The sequence below is a fragment of the Pristis pectinata genome, chromosome 13 (assembly GCF_009764475.1).
Source record: "Pristis pectinata isolate sPriPec2 chromosome 13, sPriPec2.1.pri, whole genome shotgun sequence".
Taxonomy (NCBI): Eukaryota; Metazoa; Chordata; class Chondrichthyes; order Rhinopristiformes; family Pristidae; genus Pristis; species Pristis pectinata.
In genome coordinates, this window is record NC_067417.1 from 37,452,471 (window position 1) to 37,476,792 (window position 24,322).

The 24,322-nt window shown below is 40.1% G+C and overlaps 1 protein-coding gene across 1 annotated transcript in view; it reads right to left on the minus strand.

The window, feature by feature from the left end:
- LOC127577482 (dynein axonemal heavy chain 5-like) overlaps nucleotides 1–24,322 on the minus strand; it is a 146,682-nt gene that overhangs the window by 23,913 nt on the left and 98,447 nt on the right. Inside the window, 15 exon segments of the mRNA XM_052028706.1 lie at nucleotides 466–656; nucleotides 816–930; nucleotides 1,994–2,237; nucleotides 2,740–2,922; nucleotides 3,376–3,531; nucleotides 4,206–4,522; nucleotides 6,331–6,466; nucleotides 8,150–8,287; nucleotides 9,139–9,318; nucleotides 10,036–10,236; nucleotides 13,115–13,291; nucleotides 15,860–15,974; nucleotides 16,565–16,672; nucleotides 17,830–17,953; nucleotides 21,116–21,383. Coding sequence (XP_051884666.1) covers nucleotides 466–656; nucleotides 816–930; nucleotides 1,994–2,237; nucleotides 2,740–2,922; nucleotides 3,376–3,531; nucleotides 4,206–4,522; nucleotides 6,331–6,466; nucleotides 8,150–8,287; nucleotides 9,139–9,318; nucleotides 10,036–10,236; nucleotides 13,115–13,291; nucleotides 15,860–15,974; nucleotides 16,565–16,672; nucleotides 17,830–17,953; nucleotides 21,116–21,383 — 2,653 coding nt within the window.

A 24,322-nucleotide genomic window follows, 5' to 3' on the forward strand; every position in this document is an offset into this window, starting at 1 on the left:
AGACCTTTTGGTTGCTTATCATTTTAAATCACTATCCCACTTTAACTGCACCATTGTTGACCTCTTACACCATTCAAATGCAGCTCAACCCAAGCTCAAGGAACACCACCTCAACTTATATCAAGGTACAATACAGCTTTCACCTCTTGGTAGTGAATTCAATAATTTCAGATAATCAGCCATTCCAGCCTTGTGTCTCAACTTCACAGCATCTGGTTTCCTTTCACCTTGCCCTTAATCTCCCATTTTATTTCTAGCATTTTCTGTTTGTTTTCAGATTTTCAGCATCTCCTATATTTCGCTTTGGACAAAAATATGCTGAGATACAATGTGGTAGGCACTCTCCATAGATCTTAAATATGTGGCTGGGACCACAACTAAACTCTGTGCTCCACAATTTTGCAGTCACAAAAGCATTTTAACAATTCTTTTTGTTATAAATTCACTACATATGAACTAAATTACCTTTAATGAGAGTAAAAAATTCTTCATGTTTAACCTTGTGGCACTGCATGTCAATTTTCAATGTGAGCAGAAGCGTGAAAAGGAATTTGTGTTGTTCATACAATCCACGAGCTGTGTATGCATAGACCTCATATGTCATATAATCAATGATGCTCACTATTCTCTTGCTGGTGAACGGACTTCTGATGGATCTGGTGGAATTTGTTTTGAAAGGATATTAAATCAAAATCTATATTAATTACAACATACATATACAATATAAAAATCATAGTGAAAATTGGTGGGACAAGCAGAAAGAAGGAAATTAACTATGACTGCTGAAGCCAAGTAATGACAACTATGGTACCAACCTGACTAATGATAGGTCAAAGATCCCAAGGAATTGCCTCAGTGATGTCTGATACATCACATTCACCATGCTCATCTCAACAACCAGGAAGTAAAGAATGCTGCCTCTTGTAGCAACTGTATGAATAAAAGTAATCTCTCTTAATTCACTCAGTACAATGGCAAATTACAGCAATGCAAAATTAAATTCAAATCCAAATCTTTTACTACACCTGCCCTCCAATAATGCCTATAATTTTTTTCTTTAAAGAGAATTCTTCTTTTGTAAAGAACAATATTGCCTGAAATAGTATGTAATCTCTGTCCTACTTTGAGTTCAATATATATTCAAAGACGGGGTCGGGATTTCACATTCCAACATCATTGTTAAGTCAATTTTATTGTAGCTCTTCTAATTTCAAATCTTCACTTTAGGAAGCTGCACTCCTGAAAGGTCATTGACTTTTAATTTAAAACATGAGCTTTCCTTCTCTCTGCCTGATGTGCTAGTGTTTCTAGAATTGCATGTTCCTTTCTTATATTGAAAGGGTGCATTAATTATTGGAAGATACATTGAGAGGCTGGTGATTTTGAGCAAAAAACAGCAGATGTTGGAAATCCAAAACAAAAACAGAGAATACTGGAAATGCTCAGCAGGTCAAGCAGAATCCGTGGGGAGAGAATCAGTGTTGACATTTTGGGTCATGGACCCACCACCAAAACTGAAAAGGTGAGAAAACAAGCTCATTTTAATTTTCAGAGAGGGGAGGTGGAGAGAACAGAGGGTATGTCTGCAATGGTAGGGGGAAGGTAAGGTAAAATATGCTTGTCTTTTCACATTTCCCATTCTGGTGAAGGGTCCTCAATTCAAAACACTGACTCTATTTCATTCCTCACTGTTGTTGCTGGACTTGTTCAGTGTTTCAAGCATTCTCTATTTTTGTTCATGATGTTAACGATTTTTCATTAAAAATAAACCTGGAAGTAAAAGGCAGGCAGTGATGAGTATCCTGAAGTTTAAACAAACTTTTTTTTTATGAATGCTTATGTGCAGAGTCCCAAGTCCATTAGATTCTGAAAGAAAAAAAGCACAAGCATCTAAACAAAACTGAAGCTCATATAGTTAGCCCATTAAAATAATACCTACATTTATACAGTGGTGGGTTAATCCATTCAGATTCCACAGAACATGCTGACCCACCTGGCCTGTACTCCTCTCGAGCACTGTTTATTTGCATTTCTGTCTCAGCTGCTGTCTTCAACTTCTCTGTTACCTCTTCAGATGTCTGCTTGGTATTTCGAAGCACTGTAATCAGGCTCTCGTCATCGACCAGGGAACCCTGGGTGGTTGTTAAACGATAAAGGAGGTTATCTTCTAACTCCTTCATCTTCCGTTTATTTGCAGTCACATCCTCCATCAGGTTTGTTCTCTCCCTCTCCAGTTCCTTAAAAAGAGAATTGTAGATGGAATTATCTACTGTATAATCACAGAACATGCTCCACTTCTGGATTCAAAGTATCACTTTTAATTGAGAATTTGACATATGAAGAATTCATTTACTTTTATTTTATTCATCTATTAATTATACATTTTACATTCCAAACTGTATAAATTTTCTTCCTTTTTTCCCCCCCATCTCAATACAATTAAATGTTTGTCAAAAATTCATTCTTGCTACAGAGTCCAAATGATCTCAAGTAATGAGTGAAAACTACATTTTGTAATTTCTGTAATACCTGGCTCGAAGAACAAATCCCTGAGGCACTTCACAAATTTCAGATAGTTTTTGGTTGAAAGGAATAGAAAAAACTCCTATTTTCTGTGTTGTGTCTCTACTTAAGGAGATATTGCAAATCTTTGATTTAAGAAAATAACATTTGATCATTTTGTAAACCCTCTTGATTATATTCACATTTATCATGCGATTAACTAAAGGAATTTGTTACCTGCTTCTCAGTGAGAATGGTTCGTCCCAACAGTTGTTCCTCCAGACCTTTAATGGTGACAGTGAAGTCAATAACTGAAGTGTGGGCACTTATTTCAGGAGTATAAGCAGGATTGGCCAATTTTGAGGTGATGTGTAATCTGAAACCATTCATGACCTCTAACTCCTTGTCTCCTATTTTCACCTGCAGAAAAGAAAATATATCATGAATTTTGGGAAACAAAACATTCTTTTTTCAAATCTGTAGCTGGCACGGTAGTGTAGTGGTTAGCGAAACACTGTTACAGTACCAGCAACCTGGGTTCAATTCCAGCCACTGTCTATAAGGAGTTAGTACGTTCTCCCCGTGTCTGCGTGGGTTTCCTCCAGGTGCTCAGGTTTCCTCCCACATTCCAAAGACACAACGGGTTAGGAAGTTGTGGGCATGCTATGTTGGCCCCGGAAGCATGGCAATACTTGCGGGCTGCCTCTAGAACACTCTACGCAAAAGATGCATTTCACTGTGTGTTTCGATGTACATGTGACTAATAAAGAAATCTTATCTTAAAAAAAAGCCAACATAAACATCTGATTTAATTTGGATTATTTATCTACTCAAAGAACACAAAATTAGTGTTTTATTAGAATTATTAGTTACCTTATATGTAGAGCCAGTTTTGATGAATTTTTTTTCCAACACATTGTCCAGTGCTGGGTCCAATTCTTCTCCAACATCTTCAATTAATAACGGTCTTCCAAGTGAAAGGCAGTCCTCCAAATGATTTCTAAAATATTTATGATTCAGTGATGTTACCTGTACCAGAGGAAGAAAACCGCTATTGCATTATATTATGCATTACTTTTTATCCATTTTTAGTTTTTATATTCCAGCAATATAAAGGTTTACATAAAGTAAATGGAATTAAAAAAATTCTAAAACCTTTATTTTTAGTTGCCTTCTATACTAGGACCTGCAAAATCTGTTTTCTCTTTTCTACCCATCCTGTGGTAAGGAAATTTGATGGAATAAATGAGATTTTGTGTGTTTTGTCTGTTTTTCTGTCTTTATTCATCATTGCTGCAGCTTTACAGAAGGCTGCTCACGTTCAGCACTGTCCTCTGATGATACAGTGTGGCATAGGACTGACTTACATTACAAAGAGGAACAATGGTTTCTTCATCTCTTTCTCCTCTTCCACTCAAGTATTTCCTCATCATCAACCTACAAAGTGCTGATGAAATGCCAAATACGAGCAAGGCAAAATAAGTGTCGGGCAGCAGTTACCTTTTATGTAGACCTTATATGTAGTAAGTTCATAGCCTGTTGATTCAGTCAGTATTGTTGTAGCTGTGCAGCCTGGTTAACTGGTTATTTTAATTGCTCATCATAGTTAAGATGAAAAACGTGAATGCCTGCATTGTTTACTCGCACAACATGACCCTCACTTTTTGGAATCAAATTTTATCACCAGAGTGCATGTCCATTACCTGAAGTTCATTTTTAGCTTCTTTGTTCTTTATCCAGGTCTTCCCCTGAGCCTGAGGATCAATCAAAAGAGGGTAACGAGCTGCCTTTGCAACAATGATTCCATTTTGTATTGAGAGATCATCATTAGGGAGGCCTTGCAAATTCCACTCTCCAACTGTGGGCCCATCAACGAGCATCTCTGAGACATTTAGATTTGAGGTGAATGGAATATTATGTGATATTATTTCTTGCTGCCATTTGTTCAACAATTGGTTTCTGAATTCCTGGTTAAAAGGACCAGAGTAGGACAGAAAGGCTGTAGCCAGCAGAACATTACCTGTAACAAATACAAGAACATAAAAACCATAGAATGAGAAACATTGAGTCTACGAAGCTCATTTCCGCCACAGACTAGTCCGCTCAGTTTTGGACTCTGCAATAAGGATAAACACGTAAATCATTTCTCTCTAAGTTTTTGGTTGAAGGGTTAAAAGGACAAGCATAGAAATTACACAGCACAATGTTCATGGGCAACATCAATAAAAAGAAACAACTGATGAGAAAGAGAGGACTGACTGCTGTATGTGAAAGGTCTGTGATTTTCCCTCTGACCTTCTGCATGCCTTAAGCCCAAGCTCACAGTGCACATGAGCCCTGCTTGACTGTTACTTAAAGTGGACTAACTTGAGCAAGTCCGGATCATGGGGTTCGATGCTTACCCCTGATGATAGCTCCCCTTTATGACTACTACCCCTGACCGTTCTAATCATGACCCCCTCATCCCCAAGTTAATATCAGGCCCAAACTCTTCATCCCCAAATCGATCAGAACCTTGAACCCCACTTCATTACCCTGATGCTCCTACTTAATCACCAAGATCCAGATTACCCCTCCAGCATGACTGACAGCCCTGCTCCCGAGCCTGGACACCTCTCTCCTAAAATTTGTTTCACTCTCCTCCTCCCCAACCTGGAATCCCTATGGCCACGACCCACAATCTACCTATTTTTCTTCATGGATCTGCTACAAAGGAAAGGTCTTTCAATTGGCCGCGGTGTTAGGACTATTAACCAGATGTCATCTTGGACCTCATGTGCTGTTAGACATTGTAGTGGCAGGCTCTCAAAAACAAACCACTGTCATGCTGTGTACAATCGATCCAACATCTTTCCGAGTGTTGAACAACTTCCAGGCCTTCTCAGTCAAACTACCTGAATATCAGAGAAAAGCAATGGCACCATCCTCACATTTAAAGGAATGCCATCTTCAGGAGAAAAGCGTTTTGAACAGGTTCATCCATTTTGCAGATTTATCGTATGTACGTATGGAGCACTCTCATTATAATTTACCTACTATTAGATTATTTTGCCTTATTACCGCAATGGCAAAGTTCACTTACATAGCACCTTTTATTTATTATGACATCCCAAGATAATTTGTATGAGCAATGTCAAAAATAATTGACGCCAAACCGCATAAGAAGATAGCAGACGAGATGGTCATAGACAATTTTAACTTTTATGAAGCAGCTTAAAGGAAGAGACAGAGGTAATGCTGGAGTTTGGGTCCCTGACAACTGAAGAGAAGAGAGGAAGATTGCAAGCTTGGAGTGCTGCAGGCTATTACTGAAAAAGTGAGAGGTAAAGCCATGGAGAGATTCCAAAACAAGGATGAGAATTTTAAACAAAAATTAAACAGCCGGAGGAAATCAACAGCTCAGGCAGCATCTGTGGAGGCAAAGGGATGGTCAATGTTTTGGGTCAAGGCACTGCAACAGATGTCCTGATGCAGGGCCTCAACCCAAAATGCTAACTATCCCTTTGCCTCCACAGATGCTGTCTGACCTGCAGAAGTTTGTTTTTGTTCCAGATTACAGCATGTGCAGTCTCTTGTGTCTCCTGACAATTTTCAAGCTTAGGCGCTTCACTCAGTGTGTCCCTGTGAGAAAAGAGATGAAGGGTGAACAGGACCTGGTACAAGGCACAAGATGCAGTGTGATCCTGGACAACTTCAGCCTCTCACATTTTGATATATTTGCTCATTAATACTTTATGATTATTTGTCAGATTTTTCATGAATTAGGTGGCTTCTAATTCTCAAAGCAGTAAGTGGAAAGCATGAGACAATTCCTTCGTTACTGCTTACCCACAAGTCTTTTCTCCTCAGCAGCAAATTCTTTGCCTTGCTCAGTCCAACGTTCTTTCTCATTTGACAGACCATCAATCAGACTTGAAGCCATTTGCATCTTCTGCCGGCATCGCTCAGCATCCTCTAGTAATGTCTGAGAATCAAATTATAAAATCATTTCATGACTCAAAAGGACTGTTGCATTTCCTGTCTATGTCAGGCTAATAATTTGTTCACACAATCCACATGAAAACCATCCACTTAAACAACTGTGAAGATTGGGGAACATCGGAATATTCAGTTCATTAGATAAAGCTTCACATCAATACCACCTTTCCCCTTCTAAAATTTCTTTTGCATGGGCAGAAACTTGGTTTAACACACATCTTAAGAGATTAAATTGCTGTGCCTCTACTGAATCACTGGGGCAACTTTCCCAGTGTAATGTGTAATGCAGTCAGTGTAATGTGTTTCCAGCAGAAATCAAGTAACATATTTTGTACTGAGCCAATCTAACAGAGTATGTGACATAACAGTGGGGGGAGTACATAAGCAAATTAAAAGGGTTGACCATTTCTCACAGATATTGTGGCCCAATTAAGCGAGGATTCAAGAGGTGGGAGAATGTTCAGTAAGGGGGATTGACAGAATGGATGTCAAGAGGAAGTTTCCGCTGGTGGGGATATCTAGAACAAGTGGGTATCGTTTCAGAATAAAGGGGAAATGAGGATGAATTTCTTCTCCCATAGGGTTGTGACTCTTGGAATTCCCCAGCCTGCAAAGTGGAAATTGACAGACATTTGAGCTTGAAGGACTCAGGAGGTATGGGGAAATTGCAGGAAAGTGGTGTTGAGACCAGAATTGGATCAGCCATGATGTTACTGAATGGGGCCAACTGGCCTACACCCGCTTCTGTTTCTTATGTTCTAAAAGTCAAAAGATTTATGTCAAGAAATACATCCCCAGTTCGTAATGCTGAATACATTATACTGTGATGTCAGTGCATTAAGGTTCATTTAGAGATAATAACCAGGGTTGAATTTCCTGGCAAATGAAGATACTTGACTTTTTCTTGTTCTAATGCAAAATTTTAGCCCATAAGAGCAGTCGTTGTTAAAACAAGTTTGGGTCCATCAGGATATGACTGAGATGGAGAAATAAAATACTGCAATTGTTTGAAATAGGAAATAAAAACACAAAATGCTTGAAATACTCAGCAGTTCAGACAACATCTATGGAGATAGAAGCAGAATAACATTTATCAGAACTGAGGTTGCTTTGATCTCTATGTGGTTTCCTGTCATGAGCTATGATATTTACCATGCAAAATGCATGTTAGAATAGTTGAGATTTTTGATCATCATTGGTTTTGGTAGTTGCAGAAAATTACAGATGAATAGCTATTGACCCATAATCCACACAAAACATCATCATCCAACCCTTTGTGTGAAATATATTAAAAGACTTTACCAACAACTTTTCTGCTCTAGCTGTACAACAATATCCAATGCTTATCTGACCAGTGATAGGGTGGCTGAGACAAGTTTAGTACTAAAGTCACAGGAAGGCCTGTTTACAATTTCATATTTATCCTTAAACCAACATCATGAAAAATTAAACCATGTTGATCACTTATCTCATTGTGGGTCTTTGCTGTATGCAAGTTCACTACTGCAATCCCCTCTATTGCAACAGAGGCAACACTTGGCTCTGGTGTGCTTTGGGATGTTGTAAGGTGGTGAAAAGCAGTATCAAAATGCTTCTTTCTTTCCCAAATTCCAAAAACTAGAATCAGCACAAAATAACTCACTCAAATAACCACTGTCCTCCTATTCACCTGTTTCTCTCTCATTGCTTGCTCATATTCCATCTGCACAGTATCAAGCTCAGCCTGTCTGGCATCAAGCTCACACTGAGCTTTCTTCAGATCCTCCAGGGCAATAGCCAGGCGACTTTCCTGTACAGTAAGGTTTGCCTTGAAGATATTGAACAAAATAGTAATAAATGTCAACCAGTACAAGAAGTGCAATATTAAACATTTGCTTAAGTTTCAAACAAAAATTAGAATTAAATATTAGAAATCATACTTAACTGTTCTTTTGAAATAACTATATGCTAAAAGTACTCGCTATGATGTGAAAATGAACCAGCAACTTCCAACAAGGGGAGATGCTTGGTTTGAAAATTTGCAAATGTTATTGTCCAAGATGTGCCACTTCACTGTTATCTTGATAAATATTGCATCTCAGTGAAATGTATAGAATGATGGGAAGTTGTTGCATTTGTGAGATGAAAATGGACAAAACCCACCCACAAGGTCTTGCCTATTTCAGTCCAAGTATCCTTTCAGTGATATGATGTGTATTAGTTGCTGCAATCAACTCCACTGCCACTGAAAATTACTATCACAAGTACAGAGGGTTAATTCTTTGGATATGAGGCATTATTGAAATAGAATGGGATTTTTCTTTCTTTTTTCTTTTTTTTTAGAAAACTTTTTTCTACCTCTCTTAAGCCAATCTCTCTGTCCTCTTTATTTCTCTATCTGTACATGACTTGGTGTTGAAGTGACCTTAATTTATACTTCCATTTTAGTTCTTTCAGTTTATTTCACAATTCTCCAATCAGTTTTATTCAGTCTATGATGATCGGTCTCTCTTGCTGTGCTTTTAGCAACTTGAGCCATGAGAAAATTACCAACCAAATCACACGATGTTCAGTCCAACTAATAACAGATGGCATCAGACACACTGCTAAATTAATTGTTGCCCTTCAGTTTAGTGAAAGTTTTAATGTATTCTGCTGCTGCACAGAAGTGTAACAAACCTTTAGTGGCAAGACTTCTTTATTTATCCCATGGAAGTAGGCCATGGCTCGAGTCCAGGAGCAAAGACCAGCAACATTACCACAAACACGTCTGGCCACATCAATGTTATAATCTGGCATTTGAAAATAGGGACAGAGCAGTTCAACCGTCTCCTCATTGATGGTGTCTTTAGGAAATAGCTATGAAAACAAAGAAATCATTTTGATGACAGATAAATAAAGAAGAGAACATGTCCTTAGGGTCTCTCACATTCCTCTAATCTAATACAGGTCCTGTCATATTTTCGTTACCAAGTTTCAGTGAAGTCACTGATGTTAACGAAAACAAACGAGACACATAACATTCAGTGTCAAGTGTGATTCTTATGGCGTTTCTACATTATCAGATTTCACTGTGTAAACAATAATTAAAAGTGTTTAAATCAAATAATTTTAAGATAAGGAGTCAAAGAGCCCAGAATTACAACATTGAGCAAGCTCTGGACTACCTTCAGGCTGAGGAGAGGTCTGACTTTATCTCCCCAATTCTAATAGTTTTCATTCAGTTAGTCAGCAACCTACCCAAACTCGATGTAAATGATTGGAAGGGGGAGAAATGGGGGTGGGGGGGGAAAGGGTGAAAAGATTTACTAATTCTTTATAATGTTTTTATATATAAACAAAAGGGTTCTTATCTTCCTGACTAATAAGCCCACTAAAAACATTATAAGGAGAAGCAAGCTCACAAGTAATTTCCAAAAAAAAAATTCTTTATTTGACTAGAGCTTTTGGTTTTTGAGTGAAGTCATCTAATTTTAACAAGAATCTTTGCAGAACACCATGGATACTTGTTCAGCACAGGTGCCAGCATTATGTGCCGGCATTCACAGCTAAAATCCCCAGCTCCGCTGCATTTACCTGTAATGCTTGTAGAGGGTTTCCTGCCATAAGCTTCAGTGACTCCTGCCATGATGGTGTAATGCAGTTCCTCTCCACATCAAGTTTTACTGGGTTTAACTTCCTTTGCAACAGCAGCAGCACACAGTCCATTATCCTCATGATCAAATGAGGGGGCCGTCCAAGTGTTCGCACTAAGGTTATGTCAGCTGGTTTAATTGTCTGCAGTGTTTAGAGGGAACAAATTAATAGTTTAGCCTATCATCAAAAAAATGAAAATAAGGTTCCCAGTCTACTTATTTCACAGCTCCCTGGTGCATTTACTCCTACTGTCCATAGGAACAGGCACCTGAGCAACTCTCAGATGTTCATCATTGCCATTCAGCACTGGACATTTAGAGGCTTCAGAAGGAGAGTCTGTCTCATTTTCCTCCATAAAAGTTTCAGTCATCTCCAATTGTCATTTATTAATTCATTACAAGGGTCATACTCATTCTATACACCTAGTTGCACAGAACATTTAACAAAAATTGGATACTTCTTGTTTAACAAATGGTCGTAAGTAAATAAAATGAGAAACAGTGAATAAGTTTAATTTAAACAGAATCAGATTGCCTGAATGAAACTGCTACATGAACCCTTATAAAGATAGGAAGGAAGTGGAGGCTTAGGAGACAGTGCAGAAGAGGTTCACCAGGATGTTGCCTGGATTGGAGAGTACTAGTGATAAGGACAGGCTGGACAAACTTGGACTGTTTTCTCTGCAGCGTCGGAGGCTGAGAGGCGACCTGATTGAAGTACATACAATTATGGGAGGCACAGATAAGGTAGGTAGTCCTTTTTCCCCCGGGTGGAACCAGAGGACATATGTTTAAGGTGAGAGAGGGAAAGTTTAAAGGAGATTCGGGAGGCAAGTTTTTATTTTACACAAAGAAAGTGGTAGGTGCCTAGAATGGGTTGCCGGGGAGGTGGTACAATAGCAACGTTGAAGAAGAATTCAAGCAGACACATGAACAGACAGGGAAAGGAGGGATGTGGACCACGTGCAGGCAGATGGGATTAGTTAGATTGGCATCAGGGCAGGGTCAGCGCAGACATGGTGGGTCAAAGGGCCTGTTCCTGTGCTGTTCTATGTTCTAAAAGTACATCACCATCTCTCAATCTGCTCTGTTCAGACCTTATACTTAAAGGCTACTTCTTTCAACAGCTTCAGAAATTTTTTAAATGAAAATCTCTGCTGCCACAATGCCATGGTCCACATCTTCTTGGCATGGACTGCTGCCTGTGATCACAGCCCAAGATCATCCACATCTGTACTTATCTTTTCCAGATGTGGGTGGCCCATCCTGATGGCCTAGTCATCCCTGACCCCATCAATGGGTCTGAGTAGAGGCAGGCTCCACAGCATCCACTGAAGTAGTTCCATCTCTGAACATGAGAACAGGAGGCCTTTGACAAGATGCCGCACATGAGGCTACTAAACAAGATGGGAGCCCATGGTATTACAGGATAAGTACTAGCATGGATAGAAGATTGAATGACTGGCAGAAGGCAAAGAGTGGGAATAAAGGGGACCTCTTCTGGTTAGCTGCTTGTGACTAGTGGTGTTCCACAGGGGTTGGTGTTGGGTCCGCTACTTTTCACATTATATGTTAACGATCTGGATGATGGAGTTTGCGGATGATACAAAGATAGGTGGAGGGGCAGGTAGTGTTGAGGAAGCAGGGAGACTGCAGAAGGACTTGGACAGGTTGGGAGAATGGGCAGAATAGAAGGATATCCCTTTAGAACAGAAATGAGAGGATTTTCTTTAGCCAGAGGGTGGTGAATATGTGGAATTCATTGCCACAGACGGCTGTGAAGCCCAAGTCATTTGGTATATTTAAAGCAGAGGTTGATAGGTTCTTGATTAGTAAGGACATCAAAGGTTATGGGGAGAAGGCAGGTGAATGGCGTTGAGCGGGAAAAATAAATCAGCCACGATTGAATGGCAGAGCAGACTCGATGGGCTGACTGGCCTAATTCTGCTCGTATGTCTTATGGTCTCCCTCTGCTCCATCTCTAGTTTACAAGCCTGGAACATGGTGGGGGTTTAAATTAAAATGTAAAAGTTACTGTTATTTTAATAATTAAAGAAATAAAATTATCTAAAAACATATAGACACATGTAAATAATTTAAAATATTACGCTAGCCTAAAATGATTAGACAGTTTACCTTTGCTTTATTGTCTGTGCCCCACATTTCCCACTGAGAGCTGATTCCCCTGTAAAATGCTAGCTGAATCTCATGAAGAGTATGCTTCATCTGGCCTCTAAGTGCAGTCCAATGGTGGAATAAAGAGGCAAATTCAGTGCTCTGAATCTGTCAGTAAGCTCAGAACTTCCATATTTGACATGCATGAAAGCAACAGATTTGCTGCCTGTAAAGGACCTAAATGCATTTACCAGCAAAATCCAGGCCTTTAAATGGTAATCATGCTCTTTGGTTTGCATTAACCATCTTCTGTTTGTGTTTGTACGCATCTCCTACAAGGACAATGTGAGAGAGCAAATCCTGCCCTCCAGTGAATAATCCAGGTTGTTTTGAATGGATGAGATTTCACCCTCCCTCCTCCATGCCTCATATTCCTAATATGCAGATGACGTAAATATTTTGCAATTAAACAAGATGTGATAAAAATATACCATTGGTATTTTTTTTTAAAAACTGCTCCCACACCATACATTGATCCCAATATAAAATTCCTTTCTAAAGTGTCTAAACACATCTTTTCATGTACTTGGATGCAAGTCAAATATTGGAAAATCCCCTTCTGGCAAAGCTTATCTAAAATGCAGAATGGATTTGAATGATACAGTAACAGTCACTAAGTTGATTGGTTAGTATTTTTGAAAATAATGGTCCTCTCCATTCAAATAGACACTGCCCGTTTGTATATGTCTCAAAATAACCTAAATACATTTTTAAACTGTATTTGTAGGCAGAAAGCCCAAATTGCAAATAAATATTTGAAAGCAATGGACTGCAAGTATTCTTTTGAACTGTATACTGTTTTGCATGTGATTTTTGTCACAGACACAAGATTCTGTCCCATTCACCTGCAGGGCAGCCTCAGCTTCCTCCATTGCAGGTCTGGCAGCTTCAAGTTTTTGCTCAGCCACTGCCTTATCTGCAGATATGCCGTCCACAATCACCTGGGCTCTGTCTTTGACCTTTTGTACTTCCATTCTCACTCTCTCTGAGGCCTGAGCCTTCACGGTTACCACTTTGAGAACCTACAAGAGTGAAACATATTTATTAAGTGTAAAGGATCTGAAATTAGATTTCCTTCCACTTTTGCTCTGCACCAATGTATCGCATTCTCCTGCAATATTACACCGTTTCTTTCCAAATAGGCACAAATGCATTTTTACATGTTTGAAATCAAGTTGTACTGGGATTTTCTAGTTGCACGCGTGTGTAAAAGTGCAGGCCACATTTATGCCCTCGTTCACAGCAGGTGAAAATTGTTGGGACAATGGCAGGCGGTTCCGATGGGAGCTGCCAGAATTCAGCCATTCACAGCTCAGCATGTCTTGGATTTGCACACATTCAGGGTGAAAGGCGGGAATGTGAACTTCACTGGAGATCAGGTTGCCAGTACTTGACAATTCGCTTCTCTACAGGACTCAACATTAAGCCAAGCAGAGGAGTGGTGATGCGTTGAAGAGAGGGTCTCAACAAAAGAGAGGTTTTGAAGAAAGTTGTGCCTGGAGGGGCTGGCATATTATCTATGAACCCAGTCATTTGAATCGGATCATTAACCCTGTGGAAAAAGATAACCACTTGGATTATTTTACTTGATTTTAATGTTTTTAATTATTTATTTGCATTTTAATATGATTTTAATTAAATTTATTTCTAAATTAATTTTGAAATTTTGATTTACTTAAATATATTTGAATAGTTATTAAATTTCTCTCTAAGTTCATCAAAACATTTTGCTCACAGGGTGTTATGTGGTTGAGGAACACCAGTACATCTCCTAGGGCTTAGTCACCACCTGGAACCTACTACTCTTCACAGGAGATTCCTTGGGTGTAGTCAGCCATCTCCATCTGAAGAAACTAGGAAGAGGCAGGCGAGAACTGAGACCAGCAAGTCAAGGAAACAGTCCAGGTCCGAGATGATCCAGCCCATTATTCCTTTCATTTTTAATTTTATTTTCTCTTCTCTTCAAGCCAGCTTGCCTGCCACCTTGTCTTCATGTCTTTAACAGTACATGTCCTCTCTGGGTTACGGACGCCTGACTTATGGACACACCTTACATACAAATGAGCGCTTGGGAGACCGGCGCAATAGATCTGCCGAATGCTGCAGGGCTGCAGGCACCTTCTGCTGTTTCCGCATGCCTTTGCTTTTTCCACCCCTCCTCCTCACCACCCCTGCCAAGCCGCAACAATCAGGGGCTGGATCGAGCTGAGCAAAGTTGGGAGCGCTGAGCAGAGTCACTCGCCGAGTCAGTGAGACCGACTGACAGCCGCAATTCCCGCACCTGCTCGATCTCCCGTCACAGCTGTTTCTGTGATCCTCTCCCACACACTGCTTTTGTTCGTTTATGACTTACAAACAGTTTGAGTTATGAACGGTTCTCCGGAACGGAACCCTGCATTAAACCTGGAGACTGCCTGTAACTTCTACTCATGAAAAAAACCACAGTACTGGAGGAGGCCACGTTCCCCATTGTGTCCACGCAGGCAAAAAGAGCAGTTAATGCAGTGAAACATCCCAAGGCACCACAAGGACCGAGGTAGTTAAAACTGACATCAAGTCAAAGAAGGAAACACTGGAAGAGGTGTTTTAAAGCTTGATCATAGGTGTGGGCTTTTAAGATGGAGAGAGCATTGGATAAAGAGGAAATTCTGGAGCTTAGGGCTTAAATGGTTGAAGCCATACTTGGCATTGGCAGGATGAGATAAGCTGGGGCTAGAAATGAAGGACAGCTGGATGAGGTTACTGAGAGCAAGTGTGGAAAGCCCCTGCAGATTTCTGTTGATGAAAATTTTACAAATGAGATGGTAGTGTACTGGAAACTACTGGAGATCAGTGACCATTTGGGTGATGTGTTAATGGAGCATGGTGTGCATTGAAACATGGGGAACTGGGGTTTGGGTAAAACATGTTTACAGAGAGTGCAAGATGGGAAGGGAGACGGGCGAGCATTCAAACAGTTTAAAAAGTCAGAGAACACATTGTGACTCAAGGTCAGAGTTACAGTTGACTAATCTATAGAATGGAAATGTTCCAATTAATCATCAGATGCATATTACAATACCCATATTAAAAGCACCAGGTATCAAACACATCTTCTGAAATTCATCCCAATGTTTTAATGAAAGAATTCTTGAAGGTGATCATTCCAAACTTAAGTCTTCCAAAAAGGGAATAGCCGTTGTTTGGGAAATGACGAGAGAAAGTCCCATTTCTTATGATAACTATGATAATTCTTCCTCCCAGACAATATTATTGAATACTGAAGCCTCAATGGGGCAGAGGCCACAGCATACATTAATTATAGTGATTACATACCATAATTAATCTCCATCTTGTAATGCAACATAACCAAAGGATTACCAGCATTCTGCATAATTGTACGCAAGTACTGAATCTAAAGCAGTCGCAAAGTATATTACTGGCATGGGTAATCATTCTCAAAACAAACTCAGAATTGATAAAACAAAAGCCCTCCTCAGAATAATCCCCAAATTTTCTTTTACTCTTGAGGGTAACATGAAAAAACACAAAAGAAATGAAATTGAGGCATTTAACCTTTCTGCAGTATTATTAGTTGCACAACTCATTACCATGTCAGCCTTGACATTGGCTATTTTAAGCTCTTTTTCTTTTATTTCTAGTTCTTTGCTAAGGGCCACAACAGACTCCGAGGCTTCCTTCAACTTCTGCAAACCGGTCTTCATTCTTTAGGAGGAAAGAGAAGAAAACGAATGCCATTTAAATGGCCATACTAAATAATGTAACTGACTCACACTCTCTTCAGGGTTAGCTCCAATCAGCAACTTTATCTCTGAACCAGAAGGCTGTGGGTTCAACTCCTACTCCAGATACTGAGCACAGAATGCAGGGTCTAGTGGAGAATTCAGGGAGTGCTACACTGCTGAAGTTGGAATCATTTGTATGCAACATTACTCTGAGGGCCTGTCAGCACTTTCAATGGCATGGATAAGATCCCATGGCAGTTTTTCAAACAAGTTCAAGAAAGTTATTCCCGTTGTCCTGGCCAAGATTTACCCCTAAATCAGCTTTATTATGGAATAGGTCATCTTCTCACTATCATACTGCTGTCTATTGGAGTTTTATTTGGTGTATATTGGCTATGGGTATCCCTATACTACAGCAGTAACTACATTTCAAAAGTACTTCATTGTTTGTAAAGTGCTTTAAGAACATGAGGTTGTGAAGGTTGCTTTATTAATCTCTGTTTTATTTTACAATAACACATGATTTTTTTTCCTGAAGGAATAGAGAACACATTTTGCAGCTTATACAACCTTTCTGCCATTGTCTGCAGCTCTGACCGCTTTTCCTGGTACACTGCTTTATAGCTCTGAATGAAGGACAGATAGGACTTGGGTGTAACATGGGTCGAACGCCGATACCTGCGAATGGAAAATCAAAGTCAGTGACTGAACTACAATGAACAGTCGGGTATTTGTGACAAAATTTGTCGAAACATAATTTACCACCTATTTGTCACAGCTGGTGCTGAAAACATTTTATAACAATTTTGACACATACTTTTAACATTACCACCCATTTTTAAACAAAAGATATAACAAGTATGTTCAAGTAGATATCAATTGTATTGTGAGATTTACTGTGCTCTCGAAGCTACCTCCATTGTCAACAGAGAATTGCAGGCCATGTATACCAAAATGAAATTCTTCTCTCCACAATACAACTGGCCATTAGGCAGGCTATGTATGGGTCAATGCTTCTTAAAATACAGTTCAACAGGAAATAAATAGCGAAGCCATAAAGATGGGCTAAAAATGAAAATGTCCAGCAGCATCTGCAAAAGAACAATCTGACCTGGAATGGCTTGTCAAATAAAAATGAAGACTAGTGAGCAGAGGGAAAGCAGATTCTTTTGATGTATTCGAGATCTGCTGGCTACACATGCTTCAGCATGAGGTACACAAAGATATATGCAAACTACAAATTAAAAAGTCAGCATTCCTTTGGATACTTTCAGCTATTCAAGTTTTCTGAGTCTTAGATACTACATAATTCAGTAAAATCACTGCTCTGGAACTTGACCCAGGATTCTTGGAATTTTGAAATTATATCTTTCCTATCAATGTTAACTGTGTATAAGTTATCACCTCTATGTGAATTATTAAGATGCATTTTGATAGTCATGGGAGTCCAATGTTGGTATAGGTGTAACTATGTCGTAAGTGCAATCTACACTTCAGTAAACACCAATGCCCATGAACCCTTCTACTTAAATATGCTGCAATAAAGGCAAAGATCGTGTTTGGCTTCATAATTTTTGGCTTTACCTGCATATTAACATTCAGTGATTTCAGGTCCCTCTGAAAAATAACACGTTTCCACATTTCAAAAAAATACTCTGCTTTTCTACAAAGTGGATGACTTATATCGTCATGAAACCTCTCTGTAAGCTCCTCACAACCAACACAAGGACCAGCTTTGTATCATACGTTAACTGCTCAACCTGAGAAGATTTCAGGTTTGCCATTTGTAATCTTCTCTGAATTTACTAGTTATTAGTAAAAAAAAACTGACTCACCTTTCAAAGTACAACACACATTTCTCTGCTACACCATCTTGGAAAGTACCCATGCACTTCACCACTTGCTGCTTCACCTCCAGACTGCAATCAATCTCAAATGAGGACAAGAAGTGTTCAGATACTACAGGAAAACAAGAAATATTTTTAAAATCTTAAAAACAGCTTGCTGTAAATTAGCTCTTATTTTTGCAGTTGCACAAGACTCCTCTTAATTATAATCCAATGGCTCAGAATTTCCTGTCCGCAGCAATCCACTCTTGCTCATTACTCAACTTTCTTCTAAGTTCACATTTACCTTTAGCAGGTCCTACCAGCAACTTCCTTTAAAAAGCTGGTCCAACCTCATCAGAGATGCTCTGCATTCCAAATGTAAATGGAATCACATAACTTGCTAATTTTGACAGCTGACTAAACCCTGTTAAAATGTACTGAAGCAACAAAAAAGTCTGCTGGAGGAACTCAATGGGTCAAACTGCATCTGTGGAGGAAAAGGAATTGTTGACATTTCGGGTCGAAACCCTGCATCAGGATGAAGAGTGAAGGTGGCCAGTATAGAGAGGGGAAGTGGGAAGACAGGAGCCCGAGGTGACTGGTGGACTGAAGAGGGTGAAAGATGACGAGCAGGTTGCACCAGGGCAGGGGAGGGGAGAGGGAGTGGAGTTGGGAGACAGTGGCAGGTGGATGATAGATAGAGACAGGCATAGTGAAACAAAAAGAGGCAGATGGAGCGAGGTGGGGGAAGGGTGGGGGTATGTGAAGGTTGTAGACAGCTGCCGGAGGGTGATAAGCAGGGATGCGAAGGGCTACCAATGCTGGAGTAAGTAAAGGAGGTGATAATGGGAACCATCGGCAGAGAGGTGAATGGCAGATGGAACCAGGACCAGAGAAGGGAGGGGTGGGGCAGGAAGCCTGTGGGTAAACTGTGTGTGCAGTGGATGGATGGAGGGGGAGGTGGACAAAGATGGATGATGGTAGGCTGTGGGGGAGGGTGCAGTTGAGAAAGGGGACATAAATGGGAGGACCTAATGGTTTCCATAATCACCCCCTTCACTTCAGATTCCAGCACTGGGGTGATCTTATTGAAACAGACAAGATCCTGAGGGGGCATGAGAGGATAGATGTTGAGATGTTTCTACTGGTGGGAAAACAGTGAACGAGGGGACATAGTTACAAGAGAAGGGAATGGTCATTGGAAACTAAGGTGCATAGGAAATTAATGGGTGGCAAACCTCCGGAATTCTCTGCCTCAGGACTGGTGGAGTCGAGATCATTGTAGGTATTCGAAAAGTAGATAAGTCTTCTGGAGATTGGGGGCCATGTGGAACTGGCACAGGGGTTGAGGCCGGGGAGAGATCAGCCATGATAACATTGAATGGCAAGCCAGGCTTGTGGAGCCAGATCACCTACACCTTCTCCTATTTTCTTGGGTTCTGACGTTACAATCATAACATTTGCTCTTTTTTTTTGTGTAAACAATTCAGCCACAAGTTTCTCTCTTTCACCTAAATGACTAAGATTTGATTTCAAATACCTTGATGCCTGAAGTCTCACTTCACACAGTGAAATTGCATGACCTATGACTGACTAGTCTAATTTGGTTTTATATTACTTTGGAAATGTCATTACCTGTTTCTTAATTCATTAGATTTTCAAGAAGATTACCATAATGGCATTTGTCATGAACGTGGAGAGAAACATGTGCAAATATTGTAAGACCACGATGCAGTTGAAAATGGTAATTCTATATTTCAACAGTTTACTGAATAATTTACAGGCCATCTGTGTTGTTTGAAATAATCTTCTTTCTGTTCTGCTCCAAATATATGCAGATAAACTTTGTGTAAAATTGAACTGCTCAGTGTTCATTCAAAGTAGGTGCAATTGGTGTCTGCACAGTCTATTTTTCTAGTTAGATATATCCTGTTTTACTGATCCAGCTGATGTCTCCTCGGTACAGGAATGTCCTTTAACATGCTAGCAATTAGAGGTTTTTCTTGGCATTTGTTTTTTTTTGAAATGAATATTTGTTGCACTTGTGTAGACCAAAAAAAAGAAAATGTACATTAATGTTACTCTAATAAGTTTACTATTATATTATTGCCAGGATATTAAAGGGTTTTTAGTAGATTTTTGGTTTCCAGACCATGATAAAAATGAGTCAGCGCAGCAGTTTAATTTTTGTTCCCCGAAATAACTTTCATTTAACTGATAAGTGAATACAATGGATGACAAGATATCAGAAGGCTAGAAACAGCAGCTTCCCTTGTGATTCAGTGGGGTACAGGTATCAATCATCTTCAGCACCCTGGCCTCAGTGGGGAGGGGGAGGATAAAGAGGGTCAAACAAAACTTGTGTTGTGCTAAATACCCTTTAGCCAGGAATGTATTTCTGGGCATGGCTGCAACTGTCATTGTGGTGCATATGTGATGAATGTCCACAGGCAATGTATCAGAAAGTTGGTGGATTAGCAAATCCCTAAATGAGGAGTTGAGCTAAAAGACAACTACCTCCGGCTGGTAGATCCACTGGCAACATCCTTCTTGTCAGTCGGCTCATCTCTGACACCTGCGCAAGTCAGAGACAAACTGGAAGTTGAACATGGAGCCATTCAGCCATGGAGCACACCCGAGCTGAGGGATAGAAAGCACTTCATGTCCATCCTCTCAACTTTACGCCAGGTATAAGTAGCACAACCCAAATCATTTGAATGGGATTACTGACTTTGATTAAAAAGGTAAATACAGGTAAATGGTTTATTTATTTTTCTTTTTTTTAATTTTAGCTTTATGAAATTAATTGCTAGTTACTTTTATTTATTTTTAATATATTTTAAATATTTAAATTCATTTGAATTACTTTTATATGTCTAATTATCATAGACGTAACACAGACATAAAACAAAACTTTGAAAACAGCAAACTTGTCAATAGGTTATCAGGGTTTTTCAGGGACAGGGCCTCAGGAACCAATACAAGGCCTAGTTGCTGTTAGTGGACCACTCGGCTCTCAGAGCAGCCATGATGGCCATTCCTCATGGCCAATTGGTACCTCACAGCACTGTGGAAAGAAAGAGGGTGAAAGTTCAAGTTCAAGTTACTTTATTGTCATAAGGATATCAGGACAGACCAAGTGCAATTCAATCTAAAAGGAGCAACAAAAGAGAAAAAGGATAGGAAACTGGCAATTAAAAGTAGTTGGAGAAATTGTGGAACTGGAGTAACTACTGCTTTTAATTTTGATTGAAGTTATATAATGTCTTTCATACTCCACAGAAGTTCCCACCTGCAATGAGAGCATCCTTTGGCCAACGACTAAACCAATCCATGGTACATCCAGAAATCAGTGCTGGGAATTTCAACGCTCGATTTCGGAATTTTTCTCCAACTGGTGAAAAACAAAGCACCACGTGCAAGTTCTGCCTCACTCGGCTCATAAAATAATCATACAGGTTTTCATTGGTTGGAGGTCGCCTTGGAAACTGCTGCTTCATTGCAAGTGCAAGATCATTGCAAACTTCATCCATTTCATCTCGATTAAACAGGTTTGAAACCTACAAAAATAATCACAACTTAAAAATTACATTCAACCTACCTGAAATTAACTTGCTAAAATCCCACAGCAATCTTATGCTTTCCCTCAAAACTTGACTTTTCCACTGCATGGCATTCAATTCAATTCATGTCTGGAGATATTGACTAGGGATTCACCCTGAGGATTAACAATCATAATACAATGTAGTCACAGCAGCACAATTTACTCATCCTCCAAAATTAATTCTATGGTTTTCTACAGAATAAATTTCAGAGGCAGAGTACAATGTCCTGACATTGTACAGTGCCACCAGGACATTGAGGAACAGATATGCAGGCAGATTAGGGAAAGGTGTAAAACTAATAGGGTTGTGTCATGGGGGACTTCAACTTCCCTCATATAAACTGGGACCTCCTTAGTGCAAGAGGTTTAGATAAGGCAGAATTTGTTAGGTGTTTCCAGGAGGGTTTCTTAAATCAATATGTAGATATTCCAACGAGAGGAGGAGCCGTACTGGACCAGGTGTGGGGTAATGAACCTGGTCAAGTGACCAACCTTTCAGTGGGAGAACAGTGACCACAACTCCTTAAGTTTTAAGATAGCTATAAATAAGGATAAGTATGGACCTTACAGGAGAGTATTAAATTGGAGCAGGGCAAATTACAAGAGTATTTGGCAGGAACTAGGGAGAGTTAATTGGGAACAGCTGTTTTTGGGCAAGTCCACATCTGATATGTGGGGGGTGGTTAAAAACCAACTGCACAGGACAGGGCAGGTGTGTTCCAGTAAGAAGGAAGGACAAGGATAGCAAGGTAAGGGAACCTTGGATGATGAGAGAGGTGGTGAATTTAGTCAAGAAGAAAAAGGAAATGTATATAAAACTTAGGAAGCTTGGATCAAACAGAGCCCTTCAGGATTATAAAGAAGCCAGAAAAGAACTCAAAAAGGGAATTAGGAAAGGCAGGATGGGCCCTTGGCAAGTAGGATTAAAGAGAATCACAAGGCATTCTATACATATTTCAAGAGGATAACCGGGGAGAGGGTAGGACCACACAAGGATAAAGGAGAGAACATGTACTTGGAAGCAGAGGATGTGACTGAAGTCCTAAGTGAGTACTTTGTGTCAGTATTTACCAAGGAGAAGGATGTGGAGGATAGGGAGATCAGTGTGGAGCGTGCTAATATGCCAGGGCATTTCGAGATAAATCAGGAGGTAGTGTTGGGTCTCTTAAAGAGCATTAGGTGGATAAGTCCCCAGGGCCTGATGGGATATACCCCAGGTTATTGAGAGAGGCAAGAGATGAGATTGCCGGGGCCTTGACCACATGTCCTCTCTAGCCACAGGCGAGGTCCTGGAGGACTGGTGAGTAGTTAATGTTGTCCCATTATTCAAGAAGGGAAATAGGGATAACCCCGGAAACTATAGATCAGCGAATCTCATGTCATTGGTAGGGAAGTTACAGGAGAGGATTCTTCAGGATAGGATTTATGAGGATTTGGAAAACCATGGCCTAATTTGGGACAGTCAGCATGGCTTTGTGTGGGGCAAGTCGTGTCTTACCAACTTGATTGACTTCTTCTGAGGAGGTGACAGGGGTGATTGATGAAGGTAGAGCTGTGGATGTTGTCTACATGGATTTTAGTAAGGCACTTGACAAGGTCCCTCATGGGAGGCTCATCCGTAAGATTAAGATGCATGGGGTCCACAGTGAGTTGGCTGTTTGGATTCAGAAATGGCTTGCCCATAGAAGACAAAAGGTAGTGGTCGATGAGACTTATTCTATCTGGAGGTCTGTGGCTAGTGGTGTTCCGCAAGGACCTGTACTGGGACCTCTGCTGTTTGTGATGTATATAAATGACTTGGATGAAAATGTAGATGGGTGGGTTAGTAAGTTTGCAGATGATACAAAGATTGGTGGTGCTGTGGATAGTGTAGAAGACTGGCAAAGGATACAGCGGGATATGGATCAGTTGCAGATATGGGTGGAGAAATGGCAGATGGAGTTTAATCTCACCAAATGTGAAGTGTTGCACTTTGGGAGATTAATAGCAAGACTCTTAACAGTGTTGATGAGCAGAGGGATCTTGGGGTCCAAGTTTATAGCTTCCTGAAAGTAGCTACACAGGTTGATAGGGTGGTAAAGAAGGCATATGGCATGCTTGCCTTCATTAGTCAAGGCATTGAATTCAAGAGTCAGGAAGTTATGCTCTGGTTAGGCCGCATCTTCAGTATTGCATTCAGTTCTGGTCGCCCCATTATAGGAAGGATGTTGAGACTTTGGAAGAGGGTGCAAAAAAGGTTTACCAGGATGCTGCCTGGATTAGAGGGCATGTGCTATGAGGATAAGTTAGACCAACGTGGGTTGTTTTCTCTGGAGTGGTGGAGGCTGAGGGGAGATCTAATAGAGGTTTATAAGATTATGAGCAGCATAGATAGACACCTGTATCTTTTCCCCAGGGTTGAAATGTCTAATACCAGAGGGCATGCATTGAAAGTGATAGGGGGAAAGTTCAAAGGAGATGTGCGGGGCAAGTTTTTTTACATAGAGAGTGCTGGGTGCCTGGAATGCACTGCCTGGGGTGGTGGTGGAGGCAAATAGGATAGGAGCATTCAAGTGGCTCTTAGATAGACACATGTGCAGGAAATGTAAGGATATGGATTTTTAGGCAGAAGGGATTAGTTTAGTTGAGCATTTGATTAGTAATTTAATTAGATTGGCCCAACATTGTGGGCCTAAGGGCCTGTTCCGTGCTGTACTGTTCTATGCTCTATGACACAACTATACATTACATTCAGCATTAAATGAATTGGGATTTTTTTGGTATAATTGTGTCGATTGTGATAAAGTCTTGAGATTAAATACTTGGGCCACATTTTGTCAGATGTGAAGGGGTATCTGGAAAGTTGTAACAACAACTAGAAATGTGCTTTCTTAATAATAAAATCACAAGTAAAGA